This window comes from Notechis scutatus, chromosome 4 (assembly GCF_049901735.1).
Source record: "Notechis scutatus isolate UNSWTSFEM ecotype Mainland chromosome 4, rNotScu1.2, whole genome shotgun sequence".
NCBI classification, from domain to species: Eukaryota; Metazoa; Chordata; class Lepidosauria; order Squamata; family Elapidae; genus Notechis; species Notechis scutatus.
The window spans coordinates 148,848,779-148,867,743 of NC_142012.1; the positions used below are offsets into that span (position 1 = coordinate 148,848,779).

Below are 18,965 nucleotides of genomic sequence, written 5' to 3' on the forward strand. Positions count from 1 at the left end.
TTCTGGCATTTTTGTAGTTTTCTGAGTTTGTTGGTGTATGTGTCTGTCTTGAGGGTGGTCTGTGTTTCAGCTCTCCAGACAGTGAGTTGTTTGGATTTGTCCCAAAGTGCTGGGTGAATCTTGTTGCTGAGTTTGAGGTGAAGTGTGAGGAGATCTTTGTTGATTTGGTCTAGGAGGAATCTTTTTGTGTGAAGTTCATTTCTAATTAGGGCCAATTCTGTTCTTTTTAGGATGGCCACCAAGATACTTCCAATTTTACACAGGAAATAACCCGAATAACAAAAGATCCACATACAAATACCCGTGAAAACCTCAGAAAACAAATATTGCACCTCTAAGGGGAGGAAACCCGCCATCTGACCAGGACTTATGAAAAACTTGAAGTCCAAAGAGCTTCCATTTTATGTGACCTCACATTCCTACGCAACTGCCGAGATCAAAATTTAATCCCCATAAGCTTCCAATTGAAATTCCACACCAACACAGCAGCCACCAAAAACATCCTAATACAAATGCAAATAGTTAAGACCATTGCATCAAGGGTGCTTCAAGAGTTTTAAATATAGACATACAACAATTCTTAATAGGAACGTGGCGATAGAATTCATAAAATATTCTAAATTTTAACTTTTAAATTTCAAAATTGCCTGCAAATCAGGTATTTGAATAAAGGAAAATAAATTCTGGCTAAATCCTTGTTCTGTATGCTATTTCCCTATGAGTTGAGAAACCGCTTAGAGTAAATTCTCTATTGCAATATGGGATTTGGCAAGGCAAAGCTGAAAGTCTTAATTGATGTAGAGGTCACATAGAACTGATATAAATTGAACAAAAAACAGTGGGAAGACAAGGGAATGATCAAACAGGTATGGCTTAAACCCATTCTAAGAAATTAACTTGAGAAACCAGTTCACACAGGTTCCATACTAATTCACATACTGATAAAAGTGAAGGAGACTGTAGCATACACACATTTGCAAGTTTTTGTTCAGTTTAAAGTAGTTGTAGACCTATATGGCATTGATCCTTAGTCTAGTCTACCCTATAGGGCTGACATATCCATAAATACTGAGGCAATTGGGCATTGCAATGTCTCTGGAGTTTTCCTCCTCTACAAAAGATTATGTATTTCTATCTTTTTCTCAGAATGAGTAAGATAAATTCTTTCTCTCAGAATCTGTTCTTGCAGTATTTTTCAATGGATTTTATTGTTGGAGATAATTCAGAGTGCTATTCCTGTTGTTGTTTTCTCTAACACATTTTTCTATCATGCTGAATCCTCTTCAACTTCCTACACTTCCCAATTTGAAAAAGCTCAATTGGACGAATGTTTTCATTATATCATCTCTTGGGATTTAATTAAAGCAGACTGCTGAGAGATTATTATATAGAAAAAGATGTCCACATACAGCCCTCAACCACCTTATAACTAAATTAGTGGAATAACATAGCATTCTAGTCATAATAATTCCTCTAAAATTCAATTCTGCTGGGAAAGAAATTTAGGAAAATATTCTCTTTCATCAATACTGAGTGAGAAACAATACAAAAAATAAAATAAAAAAGGAAGTTATCAGGCCATACATGGGATTCAAAATATTTTACTACTGGTTCTGTGGGCATGTCTTGGTGGGCATGGCAGGGGAAGGATACTGCAAAATCTCCATTTCCTCCCCACTCCTGGGGAAAAGTTACTGCAAAATCCCATTCTCTTCCCACTCCACTAATCTGCTTTCCAGTTCCATTCTCCTGTGCAGGACAACAAAAGAAGACCCACCTGATCAGCTGGGATTCAGGAGACAGAAAATAGATGGGGGCAGGGCCAGTCAGAGATGGTATTTTCCGGTTCTCCAAACTACTAAAAATTTCCATGACTGGTTCTCCAGAACTGGTCAGAACCTGATAAATACTACCTCTGGTTCTTGTCCTTGTGTCATGCCCCTGGTGGAGATTGACTCTGAGGGAGAGGAGGAACAGCCGACAGGGAGTGGAAGTATGGCTCTGCCATACATACATACATACATACATACATACATACATACATACATACAATACACCTATCATAACTTTAGTCCAAATATATCCTGATTTCCAGACAAGGTAATGTTTGAAGAGTCCTTGGTGCTCTCTGAGGTTAATTGTTAATTTCATTACCCAAACAAGATAACATTATCAGTGCTAGTCAGAATTGATGTTTGCTCTCATTTTATATTCTGGTAGCTTGCCCTGTCAGTGTTAATGGGAGGGATCTTGGTAGTTCTTTGGTTGGCTTTTTACTATTAGCTTGTTTGGCTGTTTCTTGATAAGGTATTATTTGCTACTTGATTGTTCATCTAATGTTAATCTTGGTGTTAATCTCTGCTCATCTGGGTGTTGATTGATGCTGAAATGGTTTCCTTTTGGCTTGCTGATCGTCTCCTTTGAATGGTATATACTGTAGATGTCTATTTGTTTGTTTGTTTGTTCTGATGGCTGCCCATCTCACTTTGAAGTGACTCTGGATGGCTTATAACATTAAAAGCAATATAAAAATAAAAGAAATATTTCTAAAAACAATGAAAAAATGGAATTACAATATAAAGTAATGTTACAGTTAGAAGATGGGGAGAAAAGGAGCTGGATATATGGGGGCGGGGAGAAGTGGGATTTTGTCTTAATGCACCAACCACCTCCAGTATGATACTCCCTCATTGGGCACCAAGCTGGCAGAGCCTGGTCTTCAGCCCTTATGGAAGGTGAAAAGGGTAGAAACCGATCTTATCTCAGGAGATAAGATGTTCCAAAGGGCAGGAGCCATGGTGGAGAAAACTCATCTCTTGGACCCTGCCAGCTGAAATTTTCTGGTTGATGGGGTCTCTGCTGGTCCAGGTGGGACAAGCCTGTGGGGTGAAGTGGTTTCTCAACCTGAATCCTGTTGTAGCTTCCAAATACTCTTCAAGGGTAATCCTATGTAAAGTGTTCTGCATTTCTAGAAAGTTCAGATTTGTGTGTGTGTGTGTCTATGTGCCTCTTGATGGTCGATTTGTCAGAGTGCCAGGCTTCCAGGAATTTTCTAGAGGTTTTGGACTTCACTTATGCAGTACCATTGGACTGGCTCCCAAAATGTTTCTGGGTGTGCAGCAAGGTGGTTATTTTTGCCTACCAAAGTCTGTACGGTATGAAACTGAGTTATTTGTTGGACCTGCTGTTTCTGACCATCCTACTAATTCTGACAAGATGGACATGGTCCAAGCAATGTCATCTGAGGGGATTTGGGAGATGAACCTTTCTTATGGTAATATCTGACTTTTGCAAGATTTTCTCTCTCTTGTCTCTGATGGGTCTCTGACCCTCGTTTTTAATCTGTATATGTCACTCAGAATCACTTCTGTGGGGTGGGCAGCCATATAATTAGCTTAAATGTACACATACATTTGGTTTCTTTTGATTAGATATGTTTTTAATTATATGTGGTGGGGTTTTGTTTGTAGAACTTTGTTTAAGTGCTGCTGGCATTGTACTTTTAAAAATTGAGCAACTCTCTGAATATTTTACACAAAGAAATGAACTTCTGTCTAATGTATATTTTGATTGACCATATTATATTCCCATGGTTTAAATTACACATCTTCAGTTTGTGTGTGTGTGTGTAGATAAAGTGAACCATTGTTACATCTTCAGTGGCAATGGTTCACTTCTACCTCCAACCCACTTGAACTTTTGTAAAATTTATCACTTCCTTTGAAAGCCTTCCTATAAGCCTCTCTAGCAACAGAAGCAGAGTGGTGACAACACAGGAACCAACCTTCCTGTGCTTTCTACTTAACCTTTATCTAAAGAGATCAGACTAATTTCCTCCCTTCCTTCTGATAGGCTGTTGTGTTTTGTGTTGGTGCGCCACTTGGCCTTTCAGTGATTTTAGCTCTGCACTCTCCCTCACTCTGGCTCTGTTTTAGAGTCTGACAATTTAACCTTTGTATATTATTTTTGCAGTTTAAAAATAGCATTGATCATGGAGTGAAGTACAAGATAAATCAGGAAAGATTTCATAAATAAATAAGAGTCAGATGAACTTGTCACTTATTCTCTATATTATTACTATTATTTTGGAGGAAATGAAAATGCACAGGCACACACAAACCCAAAATTTAATCCTTCATTTTCAGCTTCATCTAAGGTATCATTACTTCTAGTACTGAATTATTGTGTGCTGATGACGTTCAAGTAATATTTGATCTAGCTGGCAATAGGCAAATCTGAAATTCATTCCTTTCTCATCAGCAGTTTTGTAAAAGTTCTGATTGTCAGTGAAATATTAGAATGCCACCAGATACAGATTGTGATCTCTTTGCCCCTCTCTTTTTTTCATGGCAAAATGAAATTTATCCAAAGGTCATTATGACTAATTTGGAGGGAAGGCTGTTCTCTGTTCACTGAATTGCAGGGTAAACAACCTAGATATATTATCCTTCGATCTGGCATTGCTTCAAACACAAAATATCTCAATCAGGAATTTGTGTGTCATAAAGATGTTTGGGAACAGACAAAATACATTGTTAAAGCTATAGTATTTCTCTGTTTCTTTCTTTATATCTACCTTCTTGTCCCTCTTTAACATTTGCCTTTTTAAAAAGTGAATTGCTAAGATTATTAATTTACGAACAAGTATACAGAGCACTTAATTTAAAACAATCATTCTGGATATCCTACATGGAATCCTAGCCAAATAATACCAGCTTTTTAATTAAAGCAGTCCATCACACACTAAGCTTGAAACAAGACGTTATTTTCTTCTCCAATTCCTTGTGCTATACTCTTAATGGCATATTGAGAAGTTGAAAATTGTTTCATGTCATCAATGAATGGCAGAGTCCTTTTTATTACAGTTCATGGCTGGTTCATCACACAGGAGTGTCTCAAGTTGGCCTTTGCAGATTATGCTTCAGAATGAATCCATGTCATAAACTCAATAAACTGTATCTGAAAACACCAGGACAATTTGATGACATGGGCATAAACAGCCATATTGAGCTGTATTCAAAATATTAGCTGGGTCATTTTAGGTCAGCAACTTCATAACATTTTACGGAGGAAATATGTACAAATAATCACTCACAATTAGGTGGGTCTCTTAATATTCTGTCCCAATATATTTGCAGATTTAGTAAGGAGACAGCAAAGCATAAAAGGGCAGTCAAACTGGAAAGGTAAATGTTCCCATGGCACTCGACTTCTATTGAAGGTTGAAGTTGTATAGTACTCATGGTACGTAGAAAATTAACCTTTTTACTTTGGAATGTCTAAATTGGGCAGAGGGGACATTCTCTTTCTTAATAATGTTATTACAAGGAAACAGTGAATGAACATTACAAGTTTCTTAGCTGAGCACAGATTTCAATATAACTAAATACCCCCTATGCATATCTAGAACCTGTCTATAAACCACATAGGATATATTATTTTGAAAAAGCAGCTACAATATGCTGTGATTGTAGAGTTGGAATTATGGCTTGTTCCTCCTAGCTAGTCTGCTATTTTCAAATAAAATAGAGAATCCTGTTATCGGTATTAAAGAAGTATTCAATCCATGAAATGGCAGCAGCCTGTTAACTCAGACAGCAAAGTATTTTTGGCCAACTTTTGTATGTAAGTGTTGTGGCTTGTTGGCCACCGGCCCCTTCAGCAGCCAAATCAGATGAGGAGGAGGCGTGGGAGTCAGGGTCATCATCAAGGCAACCTGAGAGCTTCAAGGGAGAAGAGGGAATGGAGCTGGCAGAGAGAGAGAGAGAGATAGAAAGGGAGGGAGGGAGGGGAAGAGAGAGAGGGAGGGAGGGAGGGGGAGAGAGAGAGAGAGAGGCAGGCAGGCAGAGCATGGGCCATCCATCAGCCCTAAAATGGAGAGTTAACAACCCCACCCTAGCACTGGGGATAAAAAGCAGGGAGCAGAGATGAGTAGATGTGGCAGACAAGGAGATTCATCTCCTTGCCGAGCAGACTTGTTATTTTACAGTGAGAGGGAAACTTTTTGCCGGGGCTACTGGCACTCCTAATAAAGAAATATTTGAGTTAACATCAGACGGTTTGTCGTGTTTCGGGAGCTGGAACAGAACAACAAGTTATAGCCTAGCCTAACTTTAGCACTTTACTGGAAACTAAAGACAATTTCTTCCTTATAAATGTAAGTGATCCAATGATAAATTTAGAAAGTAGTTATCTGAGATTTTCAGATACCAGACCAGAGGTGGTATTCAGCAGGTTCTGACCAGTTCTGGAGAACCGGTAGTGGAAATTTTGAGTAGTTCGGAGAACCGGCAAATACCGCCTCTGACTGGAGACTTTACAGTATCCTTCCCCTGCCACGCCCACCAAGCCACGCCCACAGAACCAGTAATAAAAAAAATTGAATCCCACCACTGTACCAGACTATATTGTAAAATGCTATACAGCATAATATTAAGGAATGACAAATATACCCAAGTTCACTTGTTTGATTCTAGTTTATGGAAAAGCTATTTTTGCTGGACTTTGTTAAATTAAGGAATTCCTTGAAGTAAGAGCAGGATAGAAATATAAAAATTAAAAAAAATATGACCTCTTGCCCTTAGTATTACATTCTTGGATATGCCATTTATAGTCAGTAATTTCTGTTATAGAGATGGATGAAGTAACAGATTAATTAAATCTCAAAAATTCAGTTCATTTTTCAACAAATCTTCAATTGCAGATATCTATCATACAATTCATCCTATAACTCTAGCTATAATGTTAAAGTATTTGAATATTCGCAGAGCAATTTAAAGAACTACATATTTAAATGATATTATCTCTTTATTGAAACAATAACAAAGAAATTAAACTGTACGTGTATAAACTTTTAATCTCTCATGCAAATTAACTCTAGTAAATTAGGATTCAATTTATTAACTACTATAACTACTAAATAACTATTAAAATGTTGCTACTACTCAGAGAAAGATAACTTACTCATAGGTAGGCTTAGTCTGTGACCACCCATATAAATTGTGGACATCATAATGTCGAACTGGGCTTCCATCAGGCAGAATTTGTTCACTTTCCATACAAATGGTTTTCTCATTCAGTCCCACATGTTTTCCCAGAATGTCTGATAAAAATAATAATTAAAAAATAAATTCAAGGAAGTTAACAGAACCAGATAAAGCTATGTCGGAAATTTAAAAATGTAAATTTCTACTTTTTTAGGTAAAATATTTTATATGGCTTGGCCTATAGTAATTTCACATCAGTAAAATATTGTAAATACAATGTGCATAATCAATTTTTTGAAGAACTCAGCCAAAGGTATATGGAAGAGCTAGAATAATAACACTACCTCCAAAATATTTTTACCAGCATCATGTGTCTGACCGAACCTAAACATTTTCATTTTAGAAAGTTTGGCTTAATTTAAATTTAGGGTCTGTTAATATTTTTTTATTTACCAACATTCCAAAAAATTAAAATACAGTATTGTAATGTTAATTACCTGGCATATATATTGGATTATTTAGATCAGAGTTCCTACAACCAGTAACGGCACCATTGACAAAACTTGCAGGTTCATTCATATCCTTAAATAATAAAACAAATAAGACACTCAGACTATTAATTAAAAATTTCACCAAACTTTTATGAAGTGTATAATTAATATAATAGCTAGATGATCATTTGAAAATTGTATGCAAATTTTGCATGAAATGATATTACTTCTTTCTAGTTTATATTATTCATAAAACTATATGAATGGTGTGCTATGTTGAAGTAAGCTGTAAAGTCCAAGATAGCAGAAATTGACCATTAGCAAACAGGCAATACATTAGTAAAGATTCTTGTAGAGAGCATAAGTTTGCAATAAACCTTTACATTTATTTGAACTGTCTGGACTACTTGATTTAGAATGCTCCAAATGATATTTAAGTGTGTGTGTGTGTGTGTGTGTGTGTGTGCGTGTAATATAAATCAGTGTATATATGGAATAGAATGTCATACGCTTATGGATGAGCATATTGAAGTGGTACATGGATGAGATTTGGTTCTAAATGGATTTACCCATTTCTTCCAATAAAAAAATAAAACCACAATCAACTTCCTCATAATGCATGTCAGCTGCATTATTCATTTTATTTATTGGTTTGTTTATTTGTTTATCAAATTTCTATATTTTAGATCCATTTCCCAAACTAAAGCCTTCCATGTGAGTTGCATTAACAATGGCTGGGAATAGAAAATTAGTGGGAATTACCAAGTTCCCCAGATGTAGTAAGAAAATAATATTTTCTTACTGTTAAATTAAATGTGATGTCTGAAAATGCTGATTAATGTAGAAAGCATGAATTGGAAATAATGTTACTAAATTTATCAGATAAAACATTATACAAGATAGAAACCTACAATCCATAGGCCATCAAACTTGATGCTTTGTGATTGATCTCTGGGGTTATTGTAAACTTCTTCAATTTCTTTTTTCCACCACTGAGCTGTAGATTTCCGAAAAAAATCTGGGAAAGCAGTCCAAGCACTGTAAAACTGAAGAGAAGCAAAAAAATGTGAAGAAAAAACAAAATGTCCCATGTATTAGAAACTAAACTTCTGTTGATATAGCCTAACATGACATTTGCGTTTAGTGCAATCTCATCACACTGTTCATTCAGATTCAATTTATAATTTATTACTGTTCTGTAATCTTTTTGACAATTGATATGGCCAGGCATGCTCAATTCTGTTTCTTTGAGTGTGACTTCTATTTTCTAAATGAAGAACTTCACGTTTCTTTCTGCAATACTTCAGCATCCTATGTTTGATTAATTACCTCAACTTTGAAGGGTATTTTGAATGTTAGTTATGCTTTTTTAAAGGTTATGTTATATCTCAATAGAGGAGAATATTGGTAGTTCAGGGTTGACCTCTGGAGTTTTTGGTGCTTTCTGAACTTGGTTGTAGGCTTCCAAATGTTTCATTACTCCACTAGGTAACATCATCTGTGTGATAAATATATTCTATTCAATTTTATATCTTCTGCACATCTAATAGGCAGACATTAATAAGATTTCAGAAAAGTAACATGATAATTTCATTGTACATATTTTAAAAACACTGACTAGGCTCACTTCACATAACATATCCATAACTTTATGCATAGCCTTTAAATAGTTCCTGGAATCTTTATAACATCTGTTCCTGGAATAATAGAGTAGGAAGGAACTTTGGAAATCTTTTCATCCAAGCCCTGCTCAACCAGGAGACCCTATGCTATTTCAGACAAGTAGTTGTCTAATCTCTTCTTAAAAACCTCCAGTGATGGAACACCTACAACTTCTGAAGGCAAGCCCACACTGATTAATTGTTCAGGAAATTTCTGTTTATTTCTATGTTGGTTTTCTGATTGATTAGTTTCCATGCATTGTTTCTTCATCTGTCTTCAGGTGTTTTGGAAAATAGGTTGACCCCCTTCATCTTTGTAGCAGCCTCTTACCCTGTTTCTCCAACAATACGGCTTCCCCCAATAGGAAGTCCCAGCATGTTTTATAGGCATGAAATGAAATTAAGCCCCTCCCCCCAAATTAAGGCCTATATTAAAACATGCGAAATGGTGGGGGAATGGTGGGGGGGGGGCTTGCCGTTAGGAAGTACTCTTGTTGCACACCCGGATATGGTGCTGCCTGCGTTGACCCCGATACAAAGTGTCCCACCAACGCCGAGGTCAACATCCAAGCCGTCGCCACCCACCCGCCCAAAGATGCAAGGGGAGGGGGGAATTAAGTCACCCCTGAAAAGACAACCTAGCCATTTTTTCGGGGCTCAAAAAAAAATAAGACCCGGCCTTATTATATGAGAAACACGGTAGATATTGGAACACTGCTGTCATATCATCCCTAGAACTTTTTTCCCATTAAACTAGACTTACCCAATTCCAATAAATCACCCAGAAATCAACAGAGCTTACTTATGATTAAACATGTGTCAGTGAGCATTTTTGGACTGATAAAACGCCTAATGGGGTTTTGAATGTTCCCACACTAGAATTGTTTCCCATTCTCTAACAAAAACCCAGACTTTTTTCTGAAACTCTTCTCATGCAGTATGTATGAAAGAAAAGCCTGCTGAATGGTGTCAACTGGTCAAGCATTCTGTGTCAATAGTTCTTTTCCACTGCTGCATCCTAGCAGCTAGTATTTTATAGCAGGCACTGGTATTAAATACTATAGAAAGTAATCAAGAGAGTTTACCTCATTATAAGGGGGATTGTGAAGGGATGTATATAAATTCCAATGGGCTTATAAATGAGTTTCAAAGTTCTTTGAATCTTAACCTTTGTATCTATTGCTGTGAGATTCGGGGACCAGTAGCTTTGCTGTGTTTTTCTAATAATGCTTGTGGTACAAGCTTTGTGATTTTTAATATAATTTTATTGTATCTAAAAATAAACCAGAGAACTGACCAATCAGGCATTCAGAGATTATACTTGTGCCAACAACCTACAGATCAGAGTGCATTCATCCAGCTTTTTCCAATTGCAGATTTTCTACAATATGACTGAAGTTACATTGCTTTTTGCTATAATTGCTATTACTAAAATTACTGCCAGGGTTAAGCTTTTATTAGTATAAGAATTTGCTTGGGATCTTTTTACCAAGGCAGTATTACACTTACTTTCACTTTATCATCCCAGCTGAGTGATGAATTTATAGTAATATTAGGAAAATATGGCCACACCTAAAATAAATAAAAATAAAAATAATTAGCTTTATAAACTAATTAAAGGAAAGGAAGACTTTTTCTTACAAATAATCCACTGTAAACATTTGTTTGCCTTTCATTGTTACCAAAATGGGGTGGGGTGGGGATACATAAAAAAATAAGGCAAAGGGCATAAGGCAGTTGTGGCTCTAAGCTAGAGTCCTCCAGCTTGGTTGTTGAGGAGATGGTAGTGCAACTGGAAAATGAAAATCCTTGTTACTTAGGGTGCAATAATAGTGATGGCTTAATATATGCTCTGAATTTAGCTCTTACCTGAGTGATGGAGGGAATGGTGGTACAAGGATGCTCATCTTTTGTATGTCATGGGAGTAGGGACATATTGGTGGTCCAGCAAAAAAAAAAAAAAAAGCTGTATCTTCCAGCTATTGTGTAGTTGGCATACATAATGCAACAGCTATCTTGGTTATTGTCTTTGTCTGGCATAGAAAAGGGTCTGCAATATGCCTTAAAAGTTTCATCTTTTGACAGTTGCTGAGTTTTCTTTCTTTCTTTTTTGCATCTCTGTTGCCGCTGCCTGCTCTGAGGTCAGAGAAGGATACAACTATGCTGTTTTTCTCCCAGTGGGAAATATTTTTTTTACCTCCAGCAATGCAGGTAAGAGCAGAAAGGGTGGGAGATTGATGTCAAGATCATAAGTGGTAGTGGGAAGTAGGCTGGCAGAACAGATATTAGACTGTTGAGCACTATGATAAAGTACCCTTGATGTCTGGGATGGTTACTTATTTGGAAAAGTATGCTATCTGATTGCAAGATGTTGTACTTTAAAATGTGGAGCATTGGCAAGAGTCAAAGGAAGCTGATGTTTTGTAAGAGGAAGTGGTAGACAATCCCAATATGGCTATGAGAGGCATCAGCAAATGTAACAGAAACAGGAAGGGCTGCTTTTGCAGAAAGTAGCCTCAGTATTTGATATTCATGCCACATTCCAGTTTCTCTTTCTACCCAAGATTTGTTCTTCAGAGTTTTTCTTTGACTTTGACTCAGTCTTAGCAAGATTATAGAGATGTGGGTTAAGATGCCCCCCTGGATCTGAAGATTTTCCATCTCTGGTATTGGTGAAGTAAGCACTCCCACAGAGTTGGTGAACAATTATGGGTCCTCTTAGACTCATGACTTCTCCTGGAAGGACTTCGTACAAATCCATCTTGTCTGCTTAATTGTGTTTGTTTCTGGATACACATTTGTTTCTGGATACTTGAATGCATGCATATTAGTTTATTTGATTAGTATAGGAACCCATTTCACATAGAATATGTGACTCTAGGTAGCATGTAATAAAACAGATAAAACTGACAAAATACTTAATATAAAAATACAGGTGAGCATATCATAAAATGACCACAAGAAAGCCAAGAGATGGGTTCTATCACACATCAAGGGCCCCAAGTCCAATCCAGAAACTGGTTAAGGCCACAAAAAATGCTAGCAAACGGATATCCTAATCACAGAAAGAATGATATTCCAAGGACATGGACACCATGACAGAAAAGGCTCTCCTTTTGGTTCCTGCCAACTGACTTTCATCAACTAACAACATCTGGGCAGTCCTATAAGTAACCAGTCCCAACCATGACTGGCCTTACAGGTAGTAACCAGCACCTTGAATTGCACACAGAAGCACACTGATAGCTTGCAATACTAAATAACCAATGCCATGCATTGCCTGCAACACCGCATGCTGCATCCACTGATGTTTCTGAAAGTTCTTCAAGGGCAGACCCATAAACATCATGTTTCAGTATCCAGCCTGGAAATCATGAGGGCTTGAATGATTGTTGCCTCAGACTATTCAGGAATTCACATAATTCAGAAATGAGTGCAAGTGATGCATAATCATGCAAAGGTCCTCCTAGTCATGTCTTCCACCTGCTCTCCAAGCAACAGACAAAAGTCCAGGAGGACATCCAGATTGTGCACTGGGTCTGTCTGTGATAGTGCTATCATACCCACATTAAAATATTAAAAGTCTATGGAATCAACAGGAAAAACATCCCAAAGTCACTCAATCTTGCTTGGACTGTGCTGAAATCTTAAAATGAAATCAAGGACATGATTATTTCTGTAAGACCTGAAATTAGGAATAGTTTTCTTTAGCTGTTTTTATAACCAGAACTTTTTCTTTTTTGTTTAGTTCTATTTTATAACATCATGCCATCTTATTGGGAATATTTTTATTGGTGGTTCATATCATTAGCTGTCCAGAATCAATTGACTTGGGCAACTTCTAAAAAGAAAGGAAGGAAAGAAGGAAGGAAGGAAGGAAGGAAGATCATAAGCTATATTGAATGCTATTCTTTGGCACAAACGCAAGGCATAATATTACGTTTATAAAATATTACCTTTCCCCACACAATATCACTGCTATTAGGCCACTTAATGAAAACATCATCCAGAAGTCCTCTTGTGAAAGCAGGATAATTAGTTTCATTTCCTGAGATGGCTGGATCCTGAAATGAAAACAGTATTCTCGTTAGATTTACATCTAAACTTATGAAGTCCAACATTATAGCACAGGCAATCCTATAATGAAAATATATCAGCTGCGAAGATGACAAATATAACTGCTCTTCCTTCCTTCCTTTCCTCCTTCCTTCCTTTTTTTCCTTTGAATTAGTGTTGATTCATATTGACTGCCTGGACAAGTTTCTGCAGTTTTCTTGGGAAGGTTTTTGAGAAGTGGTTTACCATTGTCTTCTTCCTATGTCTAAGAGACTGACCCAATGTCAGCCAGCTAGCTTTGTAACTAAGGCAGGATTAGAACTTATAATCACTCTCTTTCTAGGGTGATGTCTTAACCATCACACTGGAGTTCTAGACCTCTATGGTGAGATCAGTTAAATGGAAGGGATTATTTAAAGAGTTCCCTGACAATTTGCAAGTCAGTCTAATATAGAAAGGCAACATGCCTTTCTCATGGAAGAACTTCACATTGTCTAAAAGTGTTTACACTTTGGGGCTGTCAGAGCAAGCTCTAGAGACTTTCCTCACAACCTACTCTATAGTGAACAGCACAAGATAAGCTAGAAAGAGTAAATGGGACTTTGAAGCAAAGGAGAACAAAAAGACATAGGTGATGCTCTTTTTCTTAGAAGTGGCATTTCATTCAAATCTTAACTGAAGTAAAGATTAATTTTAAGAGATTTTATATCCTCACTATCATCATAGTGAAAACAGGAGGCAAGAAAAACCTCAGTACTTAGATATAGCATTCCAGCATCAATCCCAATCAAAAAATAACACAATTCAGATAAAGCAGCTCATAAAAGGAATGTATCTACTTGCACTTCTATCATACTCAGTTATAACTCACAAGAAAAATCATAGTAAAAAATATTGGAAGGAAAGTAAAGGAAGCCTATAGGATACCATATTAATGGCAGTCATATTCACAATCAAAATAGTAGGGAAAAACAGATTATTGATATGGTTGTCAGGAAACAGACATTATACAACTCATTCAACAATACCTGGAATGAAATCTGCTGGATGCTCAAACTGAATTAGAAGCATCCAAGAATCTGCTACAATGTCCTATCTGCTACAATGTCCTACTAGTCAATGATTACTTCAGCTTCAACCGCAACAATACAAGAACACACAACAGATACAAATTCAATGTTAACTGCTCCAAACTTGATTGCAGAAAGTACGACTTCAGCAACAGACTGGTCAATGCCTGGAATGCACTACCTGACTCTGTTGTTACATCCTCAAACCCCCACTCCTTTAACCTCAAACTATCCACTATTGACCTCATCCCATTCCTAAGTGCACCATTGTGCTTCCCGTCCCTGTCCTATTGTCCCGATTTATTTGTACCTATTTCCTGTATTCTTACTCGTGTTTATACTTATACCTATTATCTTGTAAGTGATTGACAAATAAAATAAAAATAAAATAATACACTAATAATATCTGTTGGATGAATGGGAGTAGACAAAAGACTCATTTGTTTTTAAAACAGGAGTGTACTTAGCATACTGACTTGCCAGTTGAAACTTTTCTGATCAGGAAGAACAACTAGAATGGAATATATAGAATCTAAATGTTACAAAACTGGGAAGGGGTTATGCCAAGGTTGAATACTGTTGCATTACTATAATGATAATTTTATATCAAAATTGCTGAAAGAAATATCCATAAGTGTAGAGAATCAGATAAATAACTTTAGGGGAAATAGTCAAGAATATATATATATATATATACTGTATATAATCAAAGAAGGCTGAAATATTCCTTAAGACTCAGGAAACCCTAGGAAATGACTACTGTGCTCAGATATTTAAAAAAGCAAAGCAATCCATTAAGGGATACAGATTGTCATAACTGGGATGGTGAAGAAAAATGGATGGATGGATGGATGGATGGATGGTTGGATGGATGATTGAGTCTGTATTGTTATATTAACCAACTAGTCAGAACAATTAGTGATGATCACTTACCAAAATGATGACAAATCTCATTCCATCCTTTTTTATTCTGTTAATGAGAGCTGGAAGGTTTGTAAAATTGGGACTTAAAGTGAAATCCAACTGCCGTTCCATATAGTCAATATCGGCATATTGTACATCCTAAGGAAAACAAGTTAATTTTGTGAAGTGATGTGTATTTTTTTATAACAAGCACATTAAAATTATTCATTTTCAAATAAGTAAGTAAGTAAGTAAGTAAGTAAGTAAGTAAGTAAGTAAGTAAGTAAGTAAGTAACACATCAAGGAACAAAAGACTACTGTACCACTAACATTAGTCTTTTAGAACTTCTGTTAAACCCAATACATGTTTGTTTCTAGACTAGTAGTACTGATAAGAAATAGCTTTTTAAAACTTTGTCAGATAGACAATTCATTTCTTTCTCTTTTAAAATGTCTTTTGAATTGCTGACTTTTTAAATATTTATCTAGAGCTTTTAGATGTTTTAGTAAGTCTAGAAAAGTTTTTGTTTCATGCTACCATAATTTAGCACAATGATAATGCATAGCTTCAAGTAATTGCATAACTCAAGTAATTTCATAACATTTTTTATTTTATTTTATTTTATAAAAAGCTGTGAAAAATGCTTATTTGTGAATAACTTACATATGAGATATTAGCTGCTTTCATGTTATCATACAATTCAGATATTTCTGCATCATTTTTGTATCCATATCGACACAACTGGAATCCCAAACCCCAATATGGAGGTAAAACTGGACGTCCAACAAGCTAATAAAAACAAACAAAAAGAAACAGGGATTATACAGTGATTGTTGTATTGGTTTAATATTATAATCATAGTTTAGGGTAGATTTTTTTTGTAATACAGGTTCTTACTGCGGTATATTCTTGAACGACTTGTTCTGGAGTTGGGCCCAAAACCATATAAAAGTCCAAAATTCCTCCAATGGTACGGTAGGTTAAAGCAGGAGTTGGCTGGAATTTTACCTCTGAAAATTCACAAAGGGGAAATAAAATATTGCATAGACCTGATAATACTGTTATATAAAACCAATCAATAAAAATAAAAATCACTTCTCTGTCATTTCATCTCTGAGTTGAGCCACCTGATGTACAATCTTCTCTCTTGAAATAGCAGGAAATGTGCTGCATCTTATCTGCTAATATTTCCCAGCAAGAAGAACCATGTAGCTGTATCAAATTATTTGCTTTGGATAAGCTATTTCACAAATAATAGTAATCTATTGTTTAACTTGGAATAATGTATGCTAAAACATTTGGGTTGACAGATTTATTTTTTTTAATATAGAAATGATAAGTGGTTTTAGGTTCTTTGTTTACAGATAAATAAATATTAAGCAAAAAAAGGATTTGATGTGTTCATACTGGCAATATGAACATTGCAGGGATTGGCAAAACTCATGTTGAGTCTCATCTGACCTATGAATTAATGTTCACTAATATGATATGCACTAGTTTAGAGTAGAATAGAACTGGAAGGGACCTTGGAGGTCTTCCAGTCTAGCCCCCTGCTCTGGCAGGAGACCCTATACCATTTCAGACAAGTGGCTGTCAAATCTCTTCTTTAAAAACTCCAGTGATGGTGCCCATGATTTCTGAAGGCAATTTATTTAGTTTGGAATAGACTCTACGAAATAAACAACAACTTACCCATTCCATTACTGTTCAACAATAGGACTCCATGAGCATTGCTATCGTCTTCCAAGCCCATATAAAAAGGTTGAACTCCATAAGTGTTAAATTTGTACTACAGGCATAAAGAGAAAAAAATGTCATAACCAAATGCATTGTTTAGAATATACATTTTATTGCTAGCATGTGAATATTGACAGGATGCAATAAACTACATTCTCAATACAGCATACCTTTGTCTAGACTTAACTGAGTTAAGTGTGCCTCTCTGAAATATTTTAGATTCCTTGGCTGTTTTTGATGCCATCACTACTAAAATCCTCCTGAAATGCCTTCCAACTGGGTATCTGGAACAACATTCTACCATGGTTCCACTCTTACTTTATAGAGTAATTCCAGGCATTGGTTTTGTGGGAAGAGTGGTTAACCCAATGAATAGTTTTAAGGATGTCTCATGGGTTAATCCTCTCCTATTACTTTTCAACATTTGCATAAAGACATGGAAGAGATCATTTCTTGGTTTAAAGTGATGTGTTCTCAGTATGCAAATGATACCGAAAATTACATAGCCCACCCAGTCTGGTTAAGTGTTTGGAAATAGTTAGGATTGGGATTGGATGGGACAGACATATGTTGATGTCTGAAGCATGAACCCAAGAAATTGCTATTTGGTTTTTGTGGTTTCTATTCACTAAAAAGGAAGCACTACCTGTGAGAAGTAGATTGATAACTGGGAAGTCATTCTGGACTCATAGTAATTGTTGGATGCGCTGGTAGAGATATGGCCAAGAAGCTTTTGTCTAGTTTCAGGTCTAGCTCTACCAGAAGTACAGAGATTTCACAAAATTACATCTTACCTCATTATTACTTGGCTAAATTGTTGCAAAGTCTTCTTCTGGCCTGCTTTTGAAGCCCACTTGACTGTTGTAATTGGTATGGAATATAGTGGCTTGCTTACTAATTACCAGTGTTGCTGATCACTATTACCCCAATGTTTAGGCCCTGTATTGCTAGTAGATTTTCAAGTTCATTCCAAGTTCTCCAACTTCAAATAATGGTTTGACCTATAAAGCCCTACTGTATTTACCTTGGCATTGATAGACATTCAGAACTTTTCACTTGATCCATACTACTATGTGTTGTAGGAAAAACGTTTGGTGTTTCCTAAAGTGAGGTGAACTGAAGCTAGGCTGTTGATTCTCTGCTGTGGTCTGGTAATGTTGGATAATCTCCTCTGGAACTGGACTTGCCTATTATGAACCATTTCTAAAAATTGATGAAGGTTGAACTTTTCCAGAGAGTTGTAGATTAATTATATGATGCTTTATATTGTTGTCATATAATGCTTTGTGCTTACTTTCTTACTTGATTTATTTTTTTAAGATTGATTATAGTCTTAAGTAGTATAATTACAATGAATAAAACAATAAAAATTGTAACATGCAAATAGTTTCATTTCATTATTACTTACTAACATGTCCATTTTAATTTAATTTAATTGATTATTAATATTGACTACTGTAGACTTTTGATATGTCTTTTGTTATGTTTCTAACTGCCTAGAACCATTATGAAATACAGTGATGTACAAGAATTATAATAAATGTATACATTTCATTTTAAAAGAACTGTGAGGCATTAATTTAGCCTCTTTACTCAGTTAAAAGCTACAATAAATAAGTGAAGGTGAATTCTATCAAGAAAAAGAAACTCACCCCAGGAGGCTGATCCCTTGCAAACATTGGCCAGGTTTTCCAATTCATTTCATGCCGGAATTGTTTATGCTCTGTTTCTCCAAACCCATATACAAACTGTGAAGGTAGGCGAGTGGAAATCTGAATGAACATATCACTGAAGGTGAAGCCAGGTAACTGGGAATCCCAACTATAAAGAGAGGAAAAATCTTGCAGTCAGAACAATGATTAAATGTTAAACTATAATAAAACATCAAACAAGACTAAATTATATTAGTAACATATAAATAGTAATGCAATATGAAGATGTTGAGTTTTCAGTCATTTGCAGGATAAAGTAGAAAAAAATATACCAGCCATTAGCAAAAAAGAAAAAGAAAAGTGTGTGACTATACTAAAAAAATATTTTTCTATCTTGCAGTAAAATGT

At 36.0% G+C, this 18,965-nt stretch overlaps 1 protein-coding gene across 1 annotated transcript in view; it reads right to left on the reverse strand.

Moving 5' to 3' along the window:
* Positions 1-18,965, reverse strand: part of SI (sucrase-isomaltase) — a 180,985-nt gene that overhangs the window by 26,129 nt on the left and 135,891 nt on the right. The window contains exons 28-37 of the mRNA XM_087965277.1: positions 18,558-18,726; positions 16,861-16,957; positions 16,066-16,178; positions 15,832-15,957; positions 15,198-15,326; positions 13,095-13,202; positions 10,648-10,710; positions 8,389-8,523; positions 7,484-7,568; positions 6,964-7,102 (exon numbers count right to left, since the gene is read on the reverse strand). Of these exons, the coding sequence (XP_087821403.1) occupies positions 6,964-7,102; positions 7,484-7,568; positions 8,389-8,523; positions 10,648-10,710; positions 13,095-13,202; positions 15,198-15,326; positions 15,832-15,957; positions 16,066-16,178; positions 16,861-16,957; positions 18,558-18,726 (1,164 nt within the window). The remainder of the gene's footprint in view (positions 1-6,963; positions 7,103-7,483; positions 7,569-8,388; positions 8,524-10,647; positions 10,711-13,094; positions 13,203-15,197; positions 15,327-15,831; positions 15,958-16,065; positions 16,179-16,860; positions 16,958-18,557; positions 18,727-18,965) is intronic.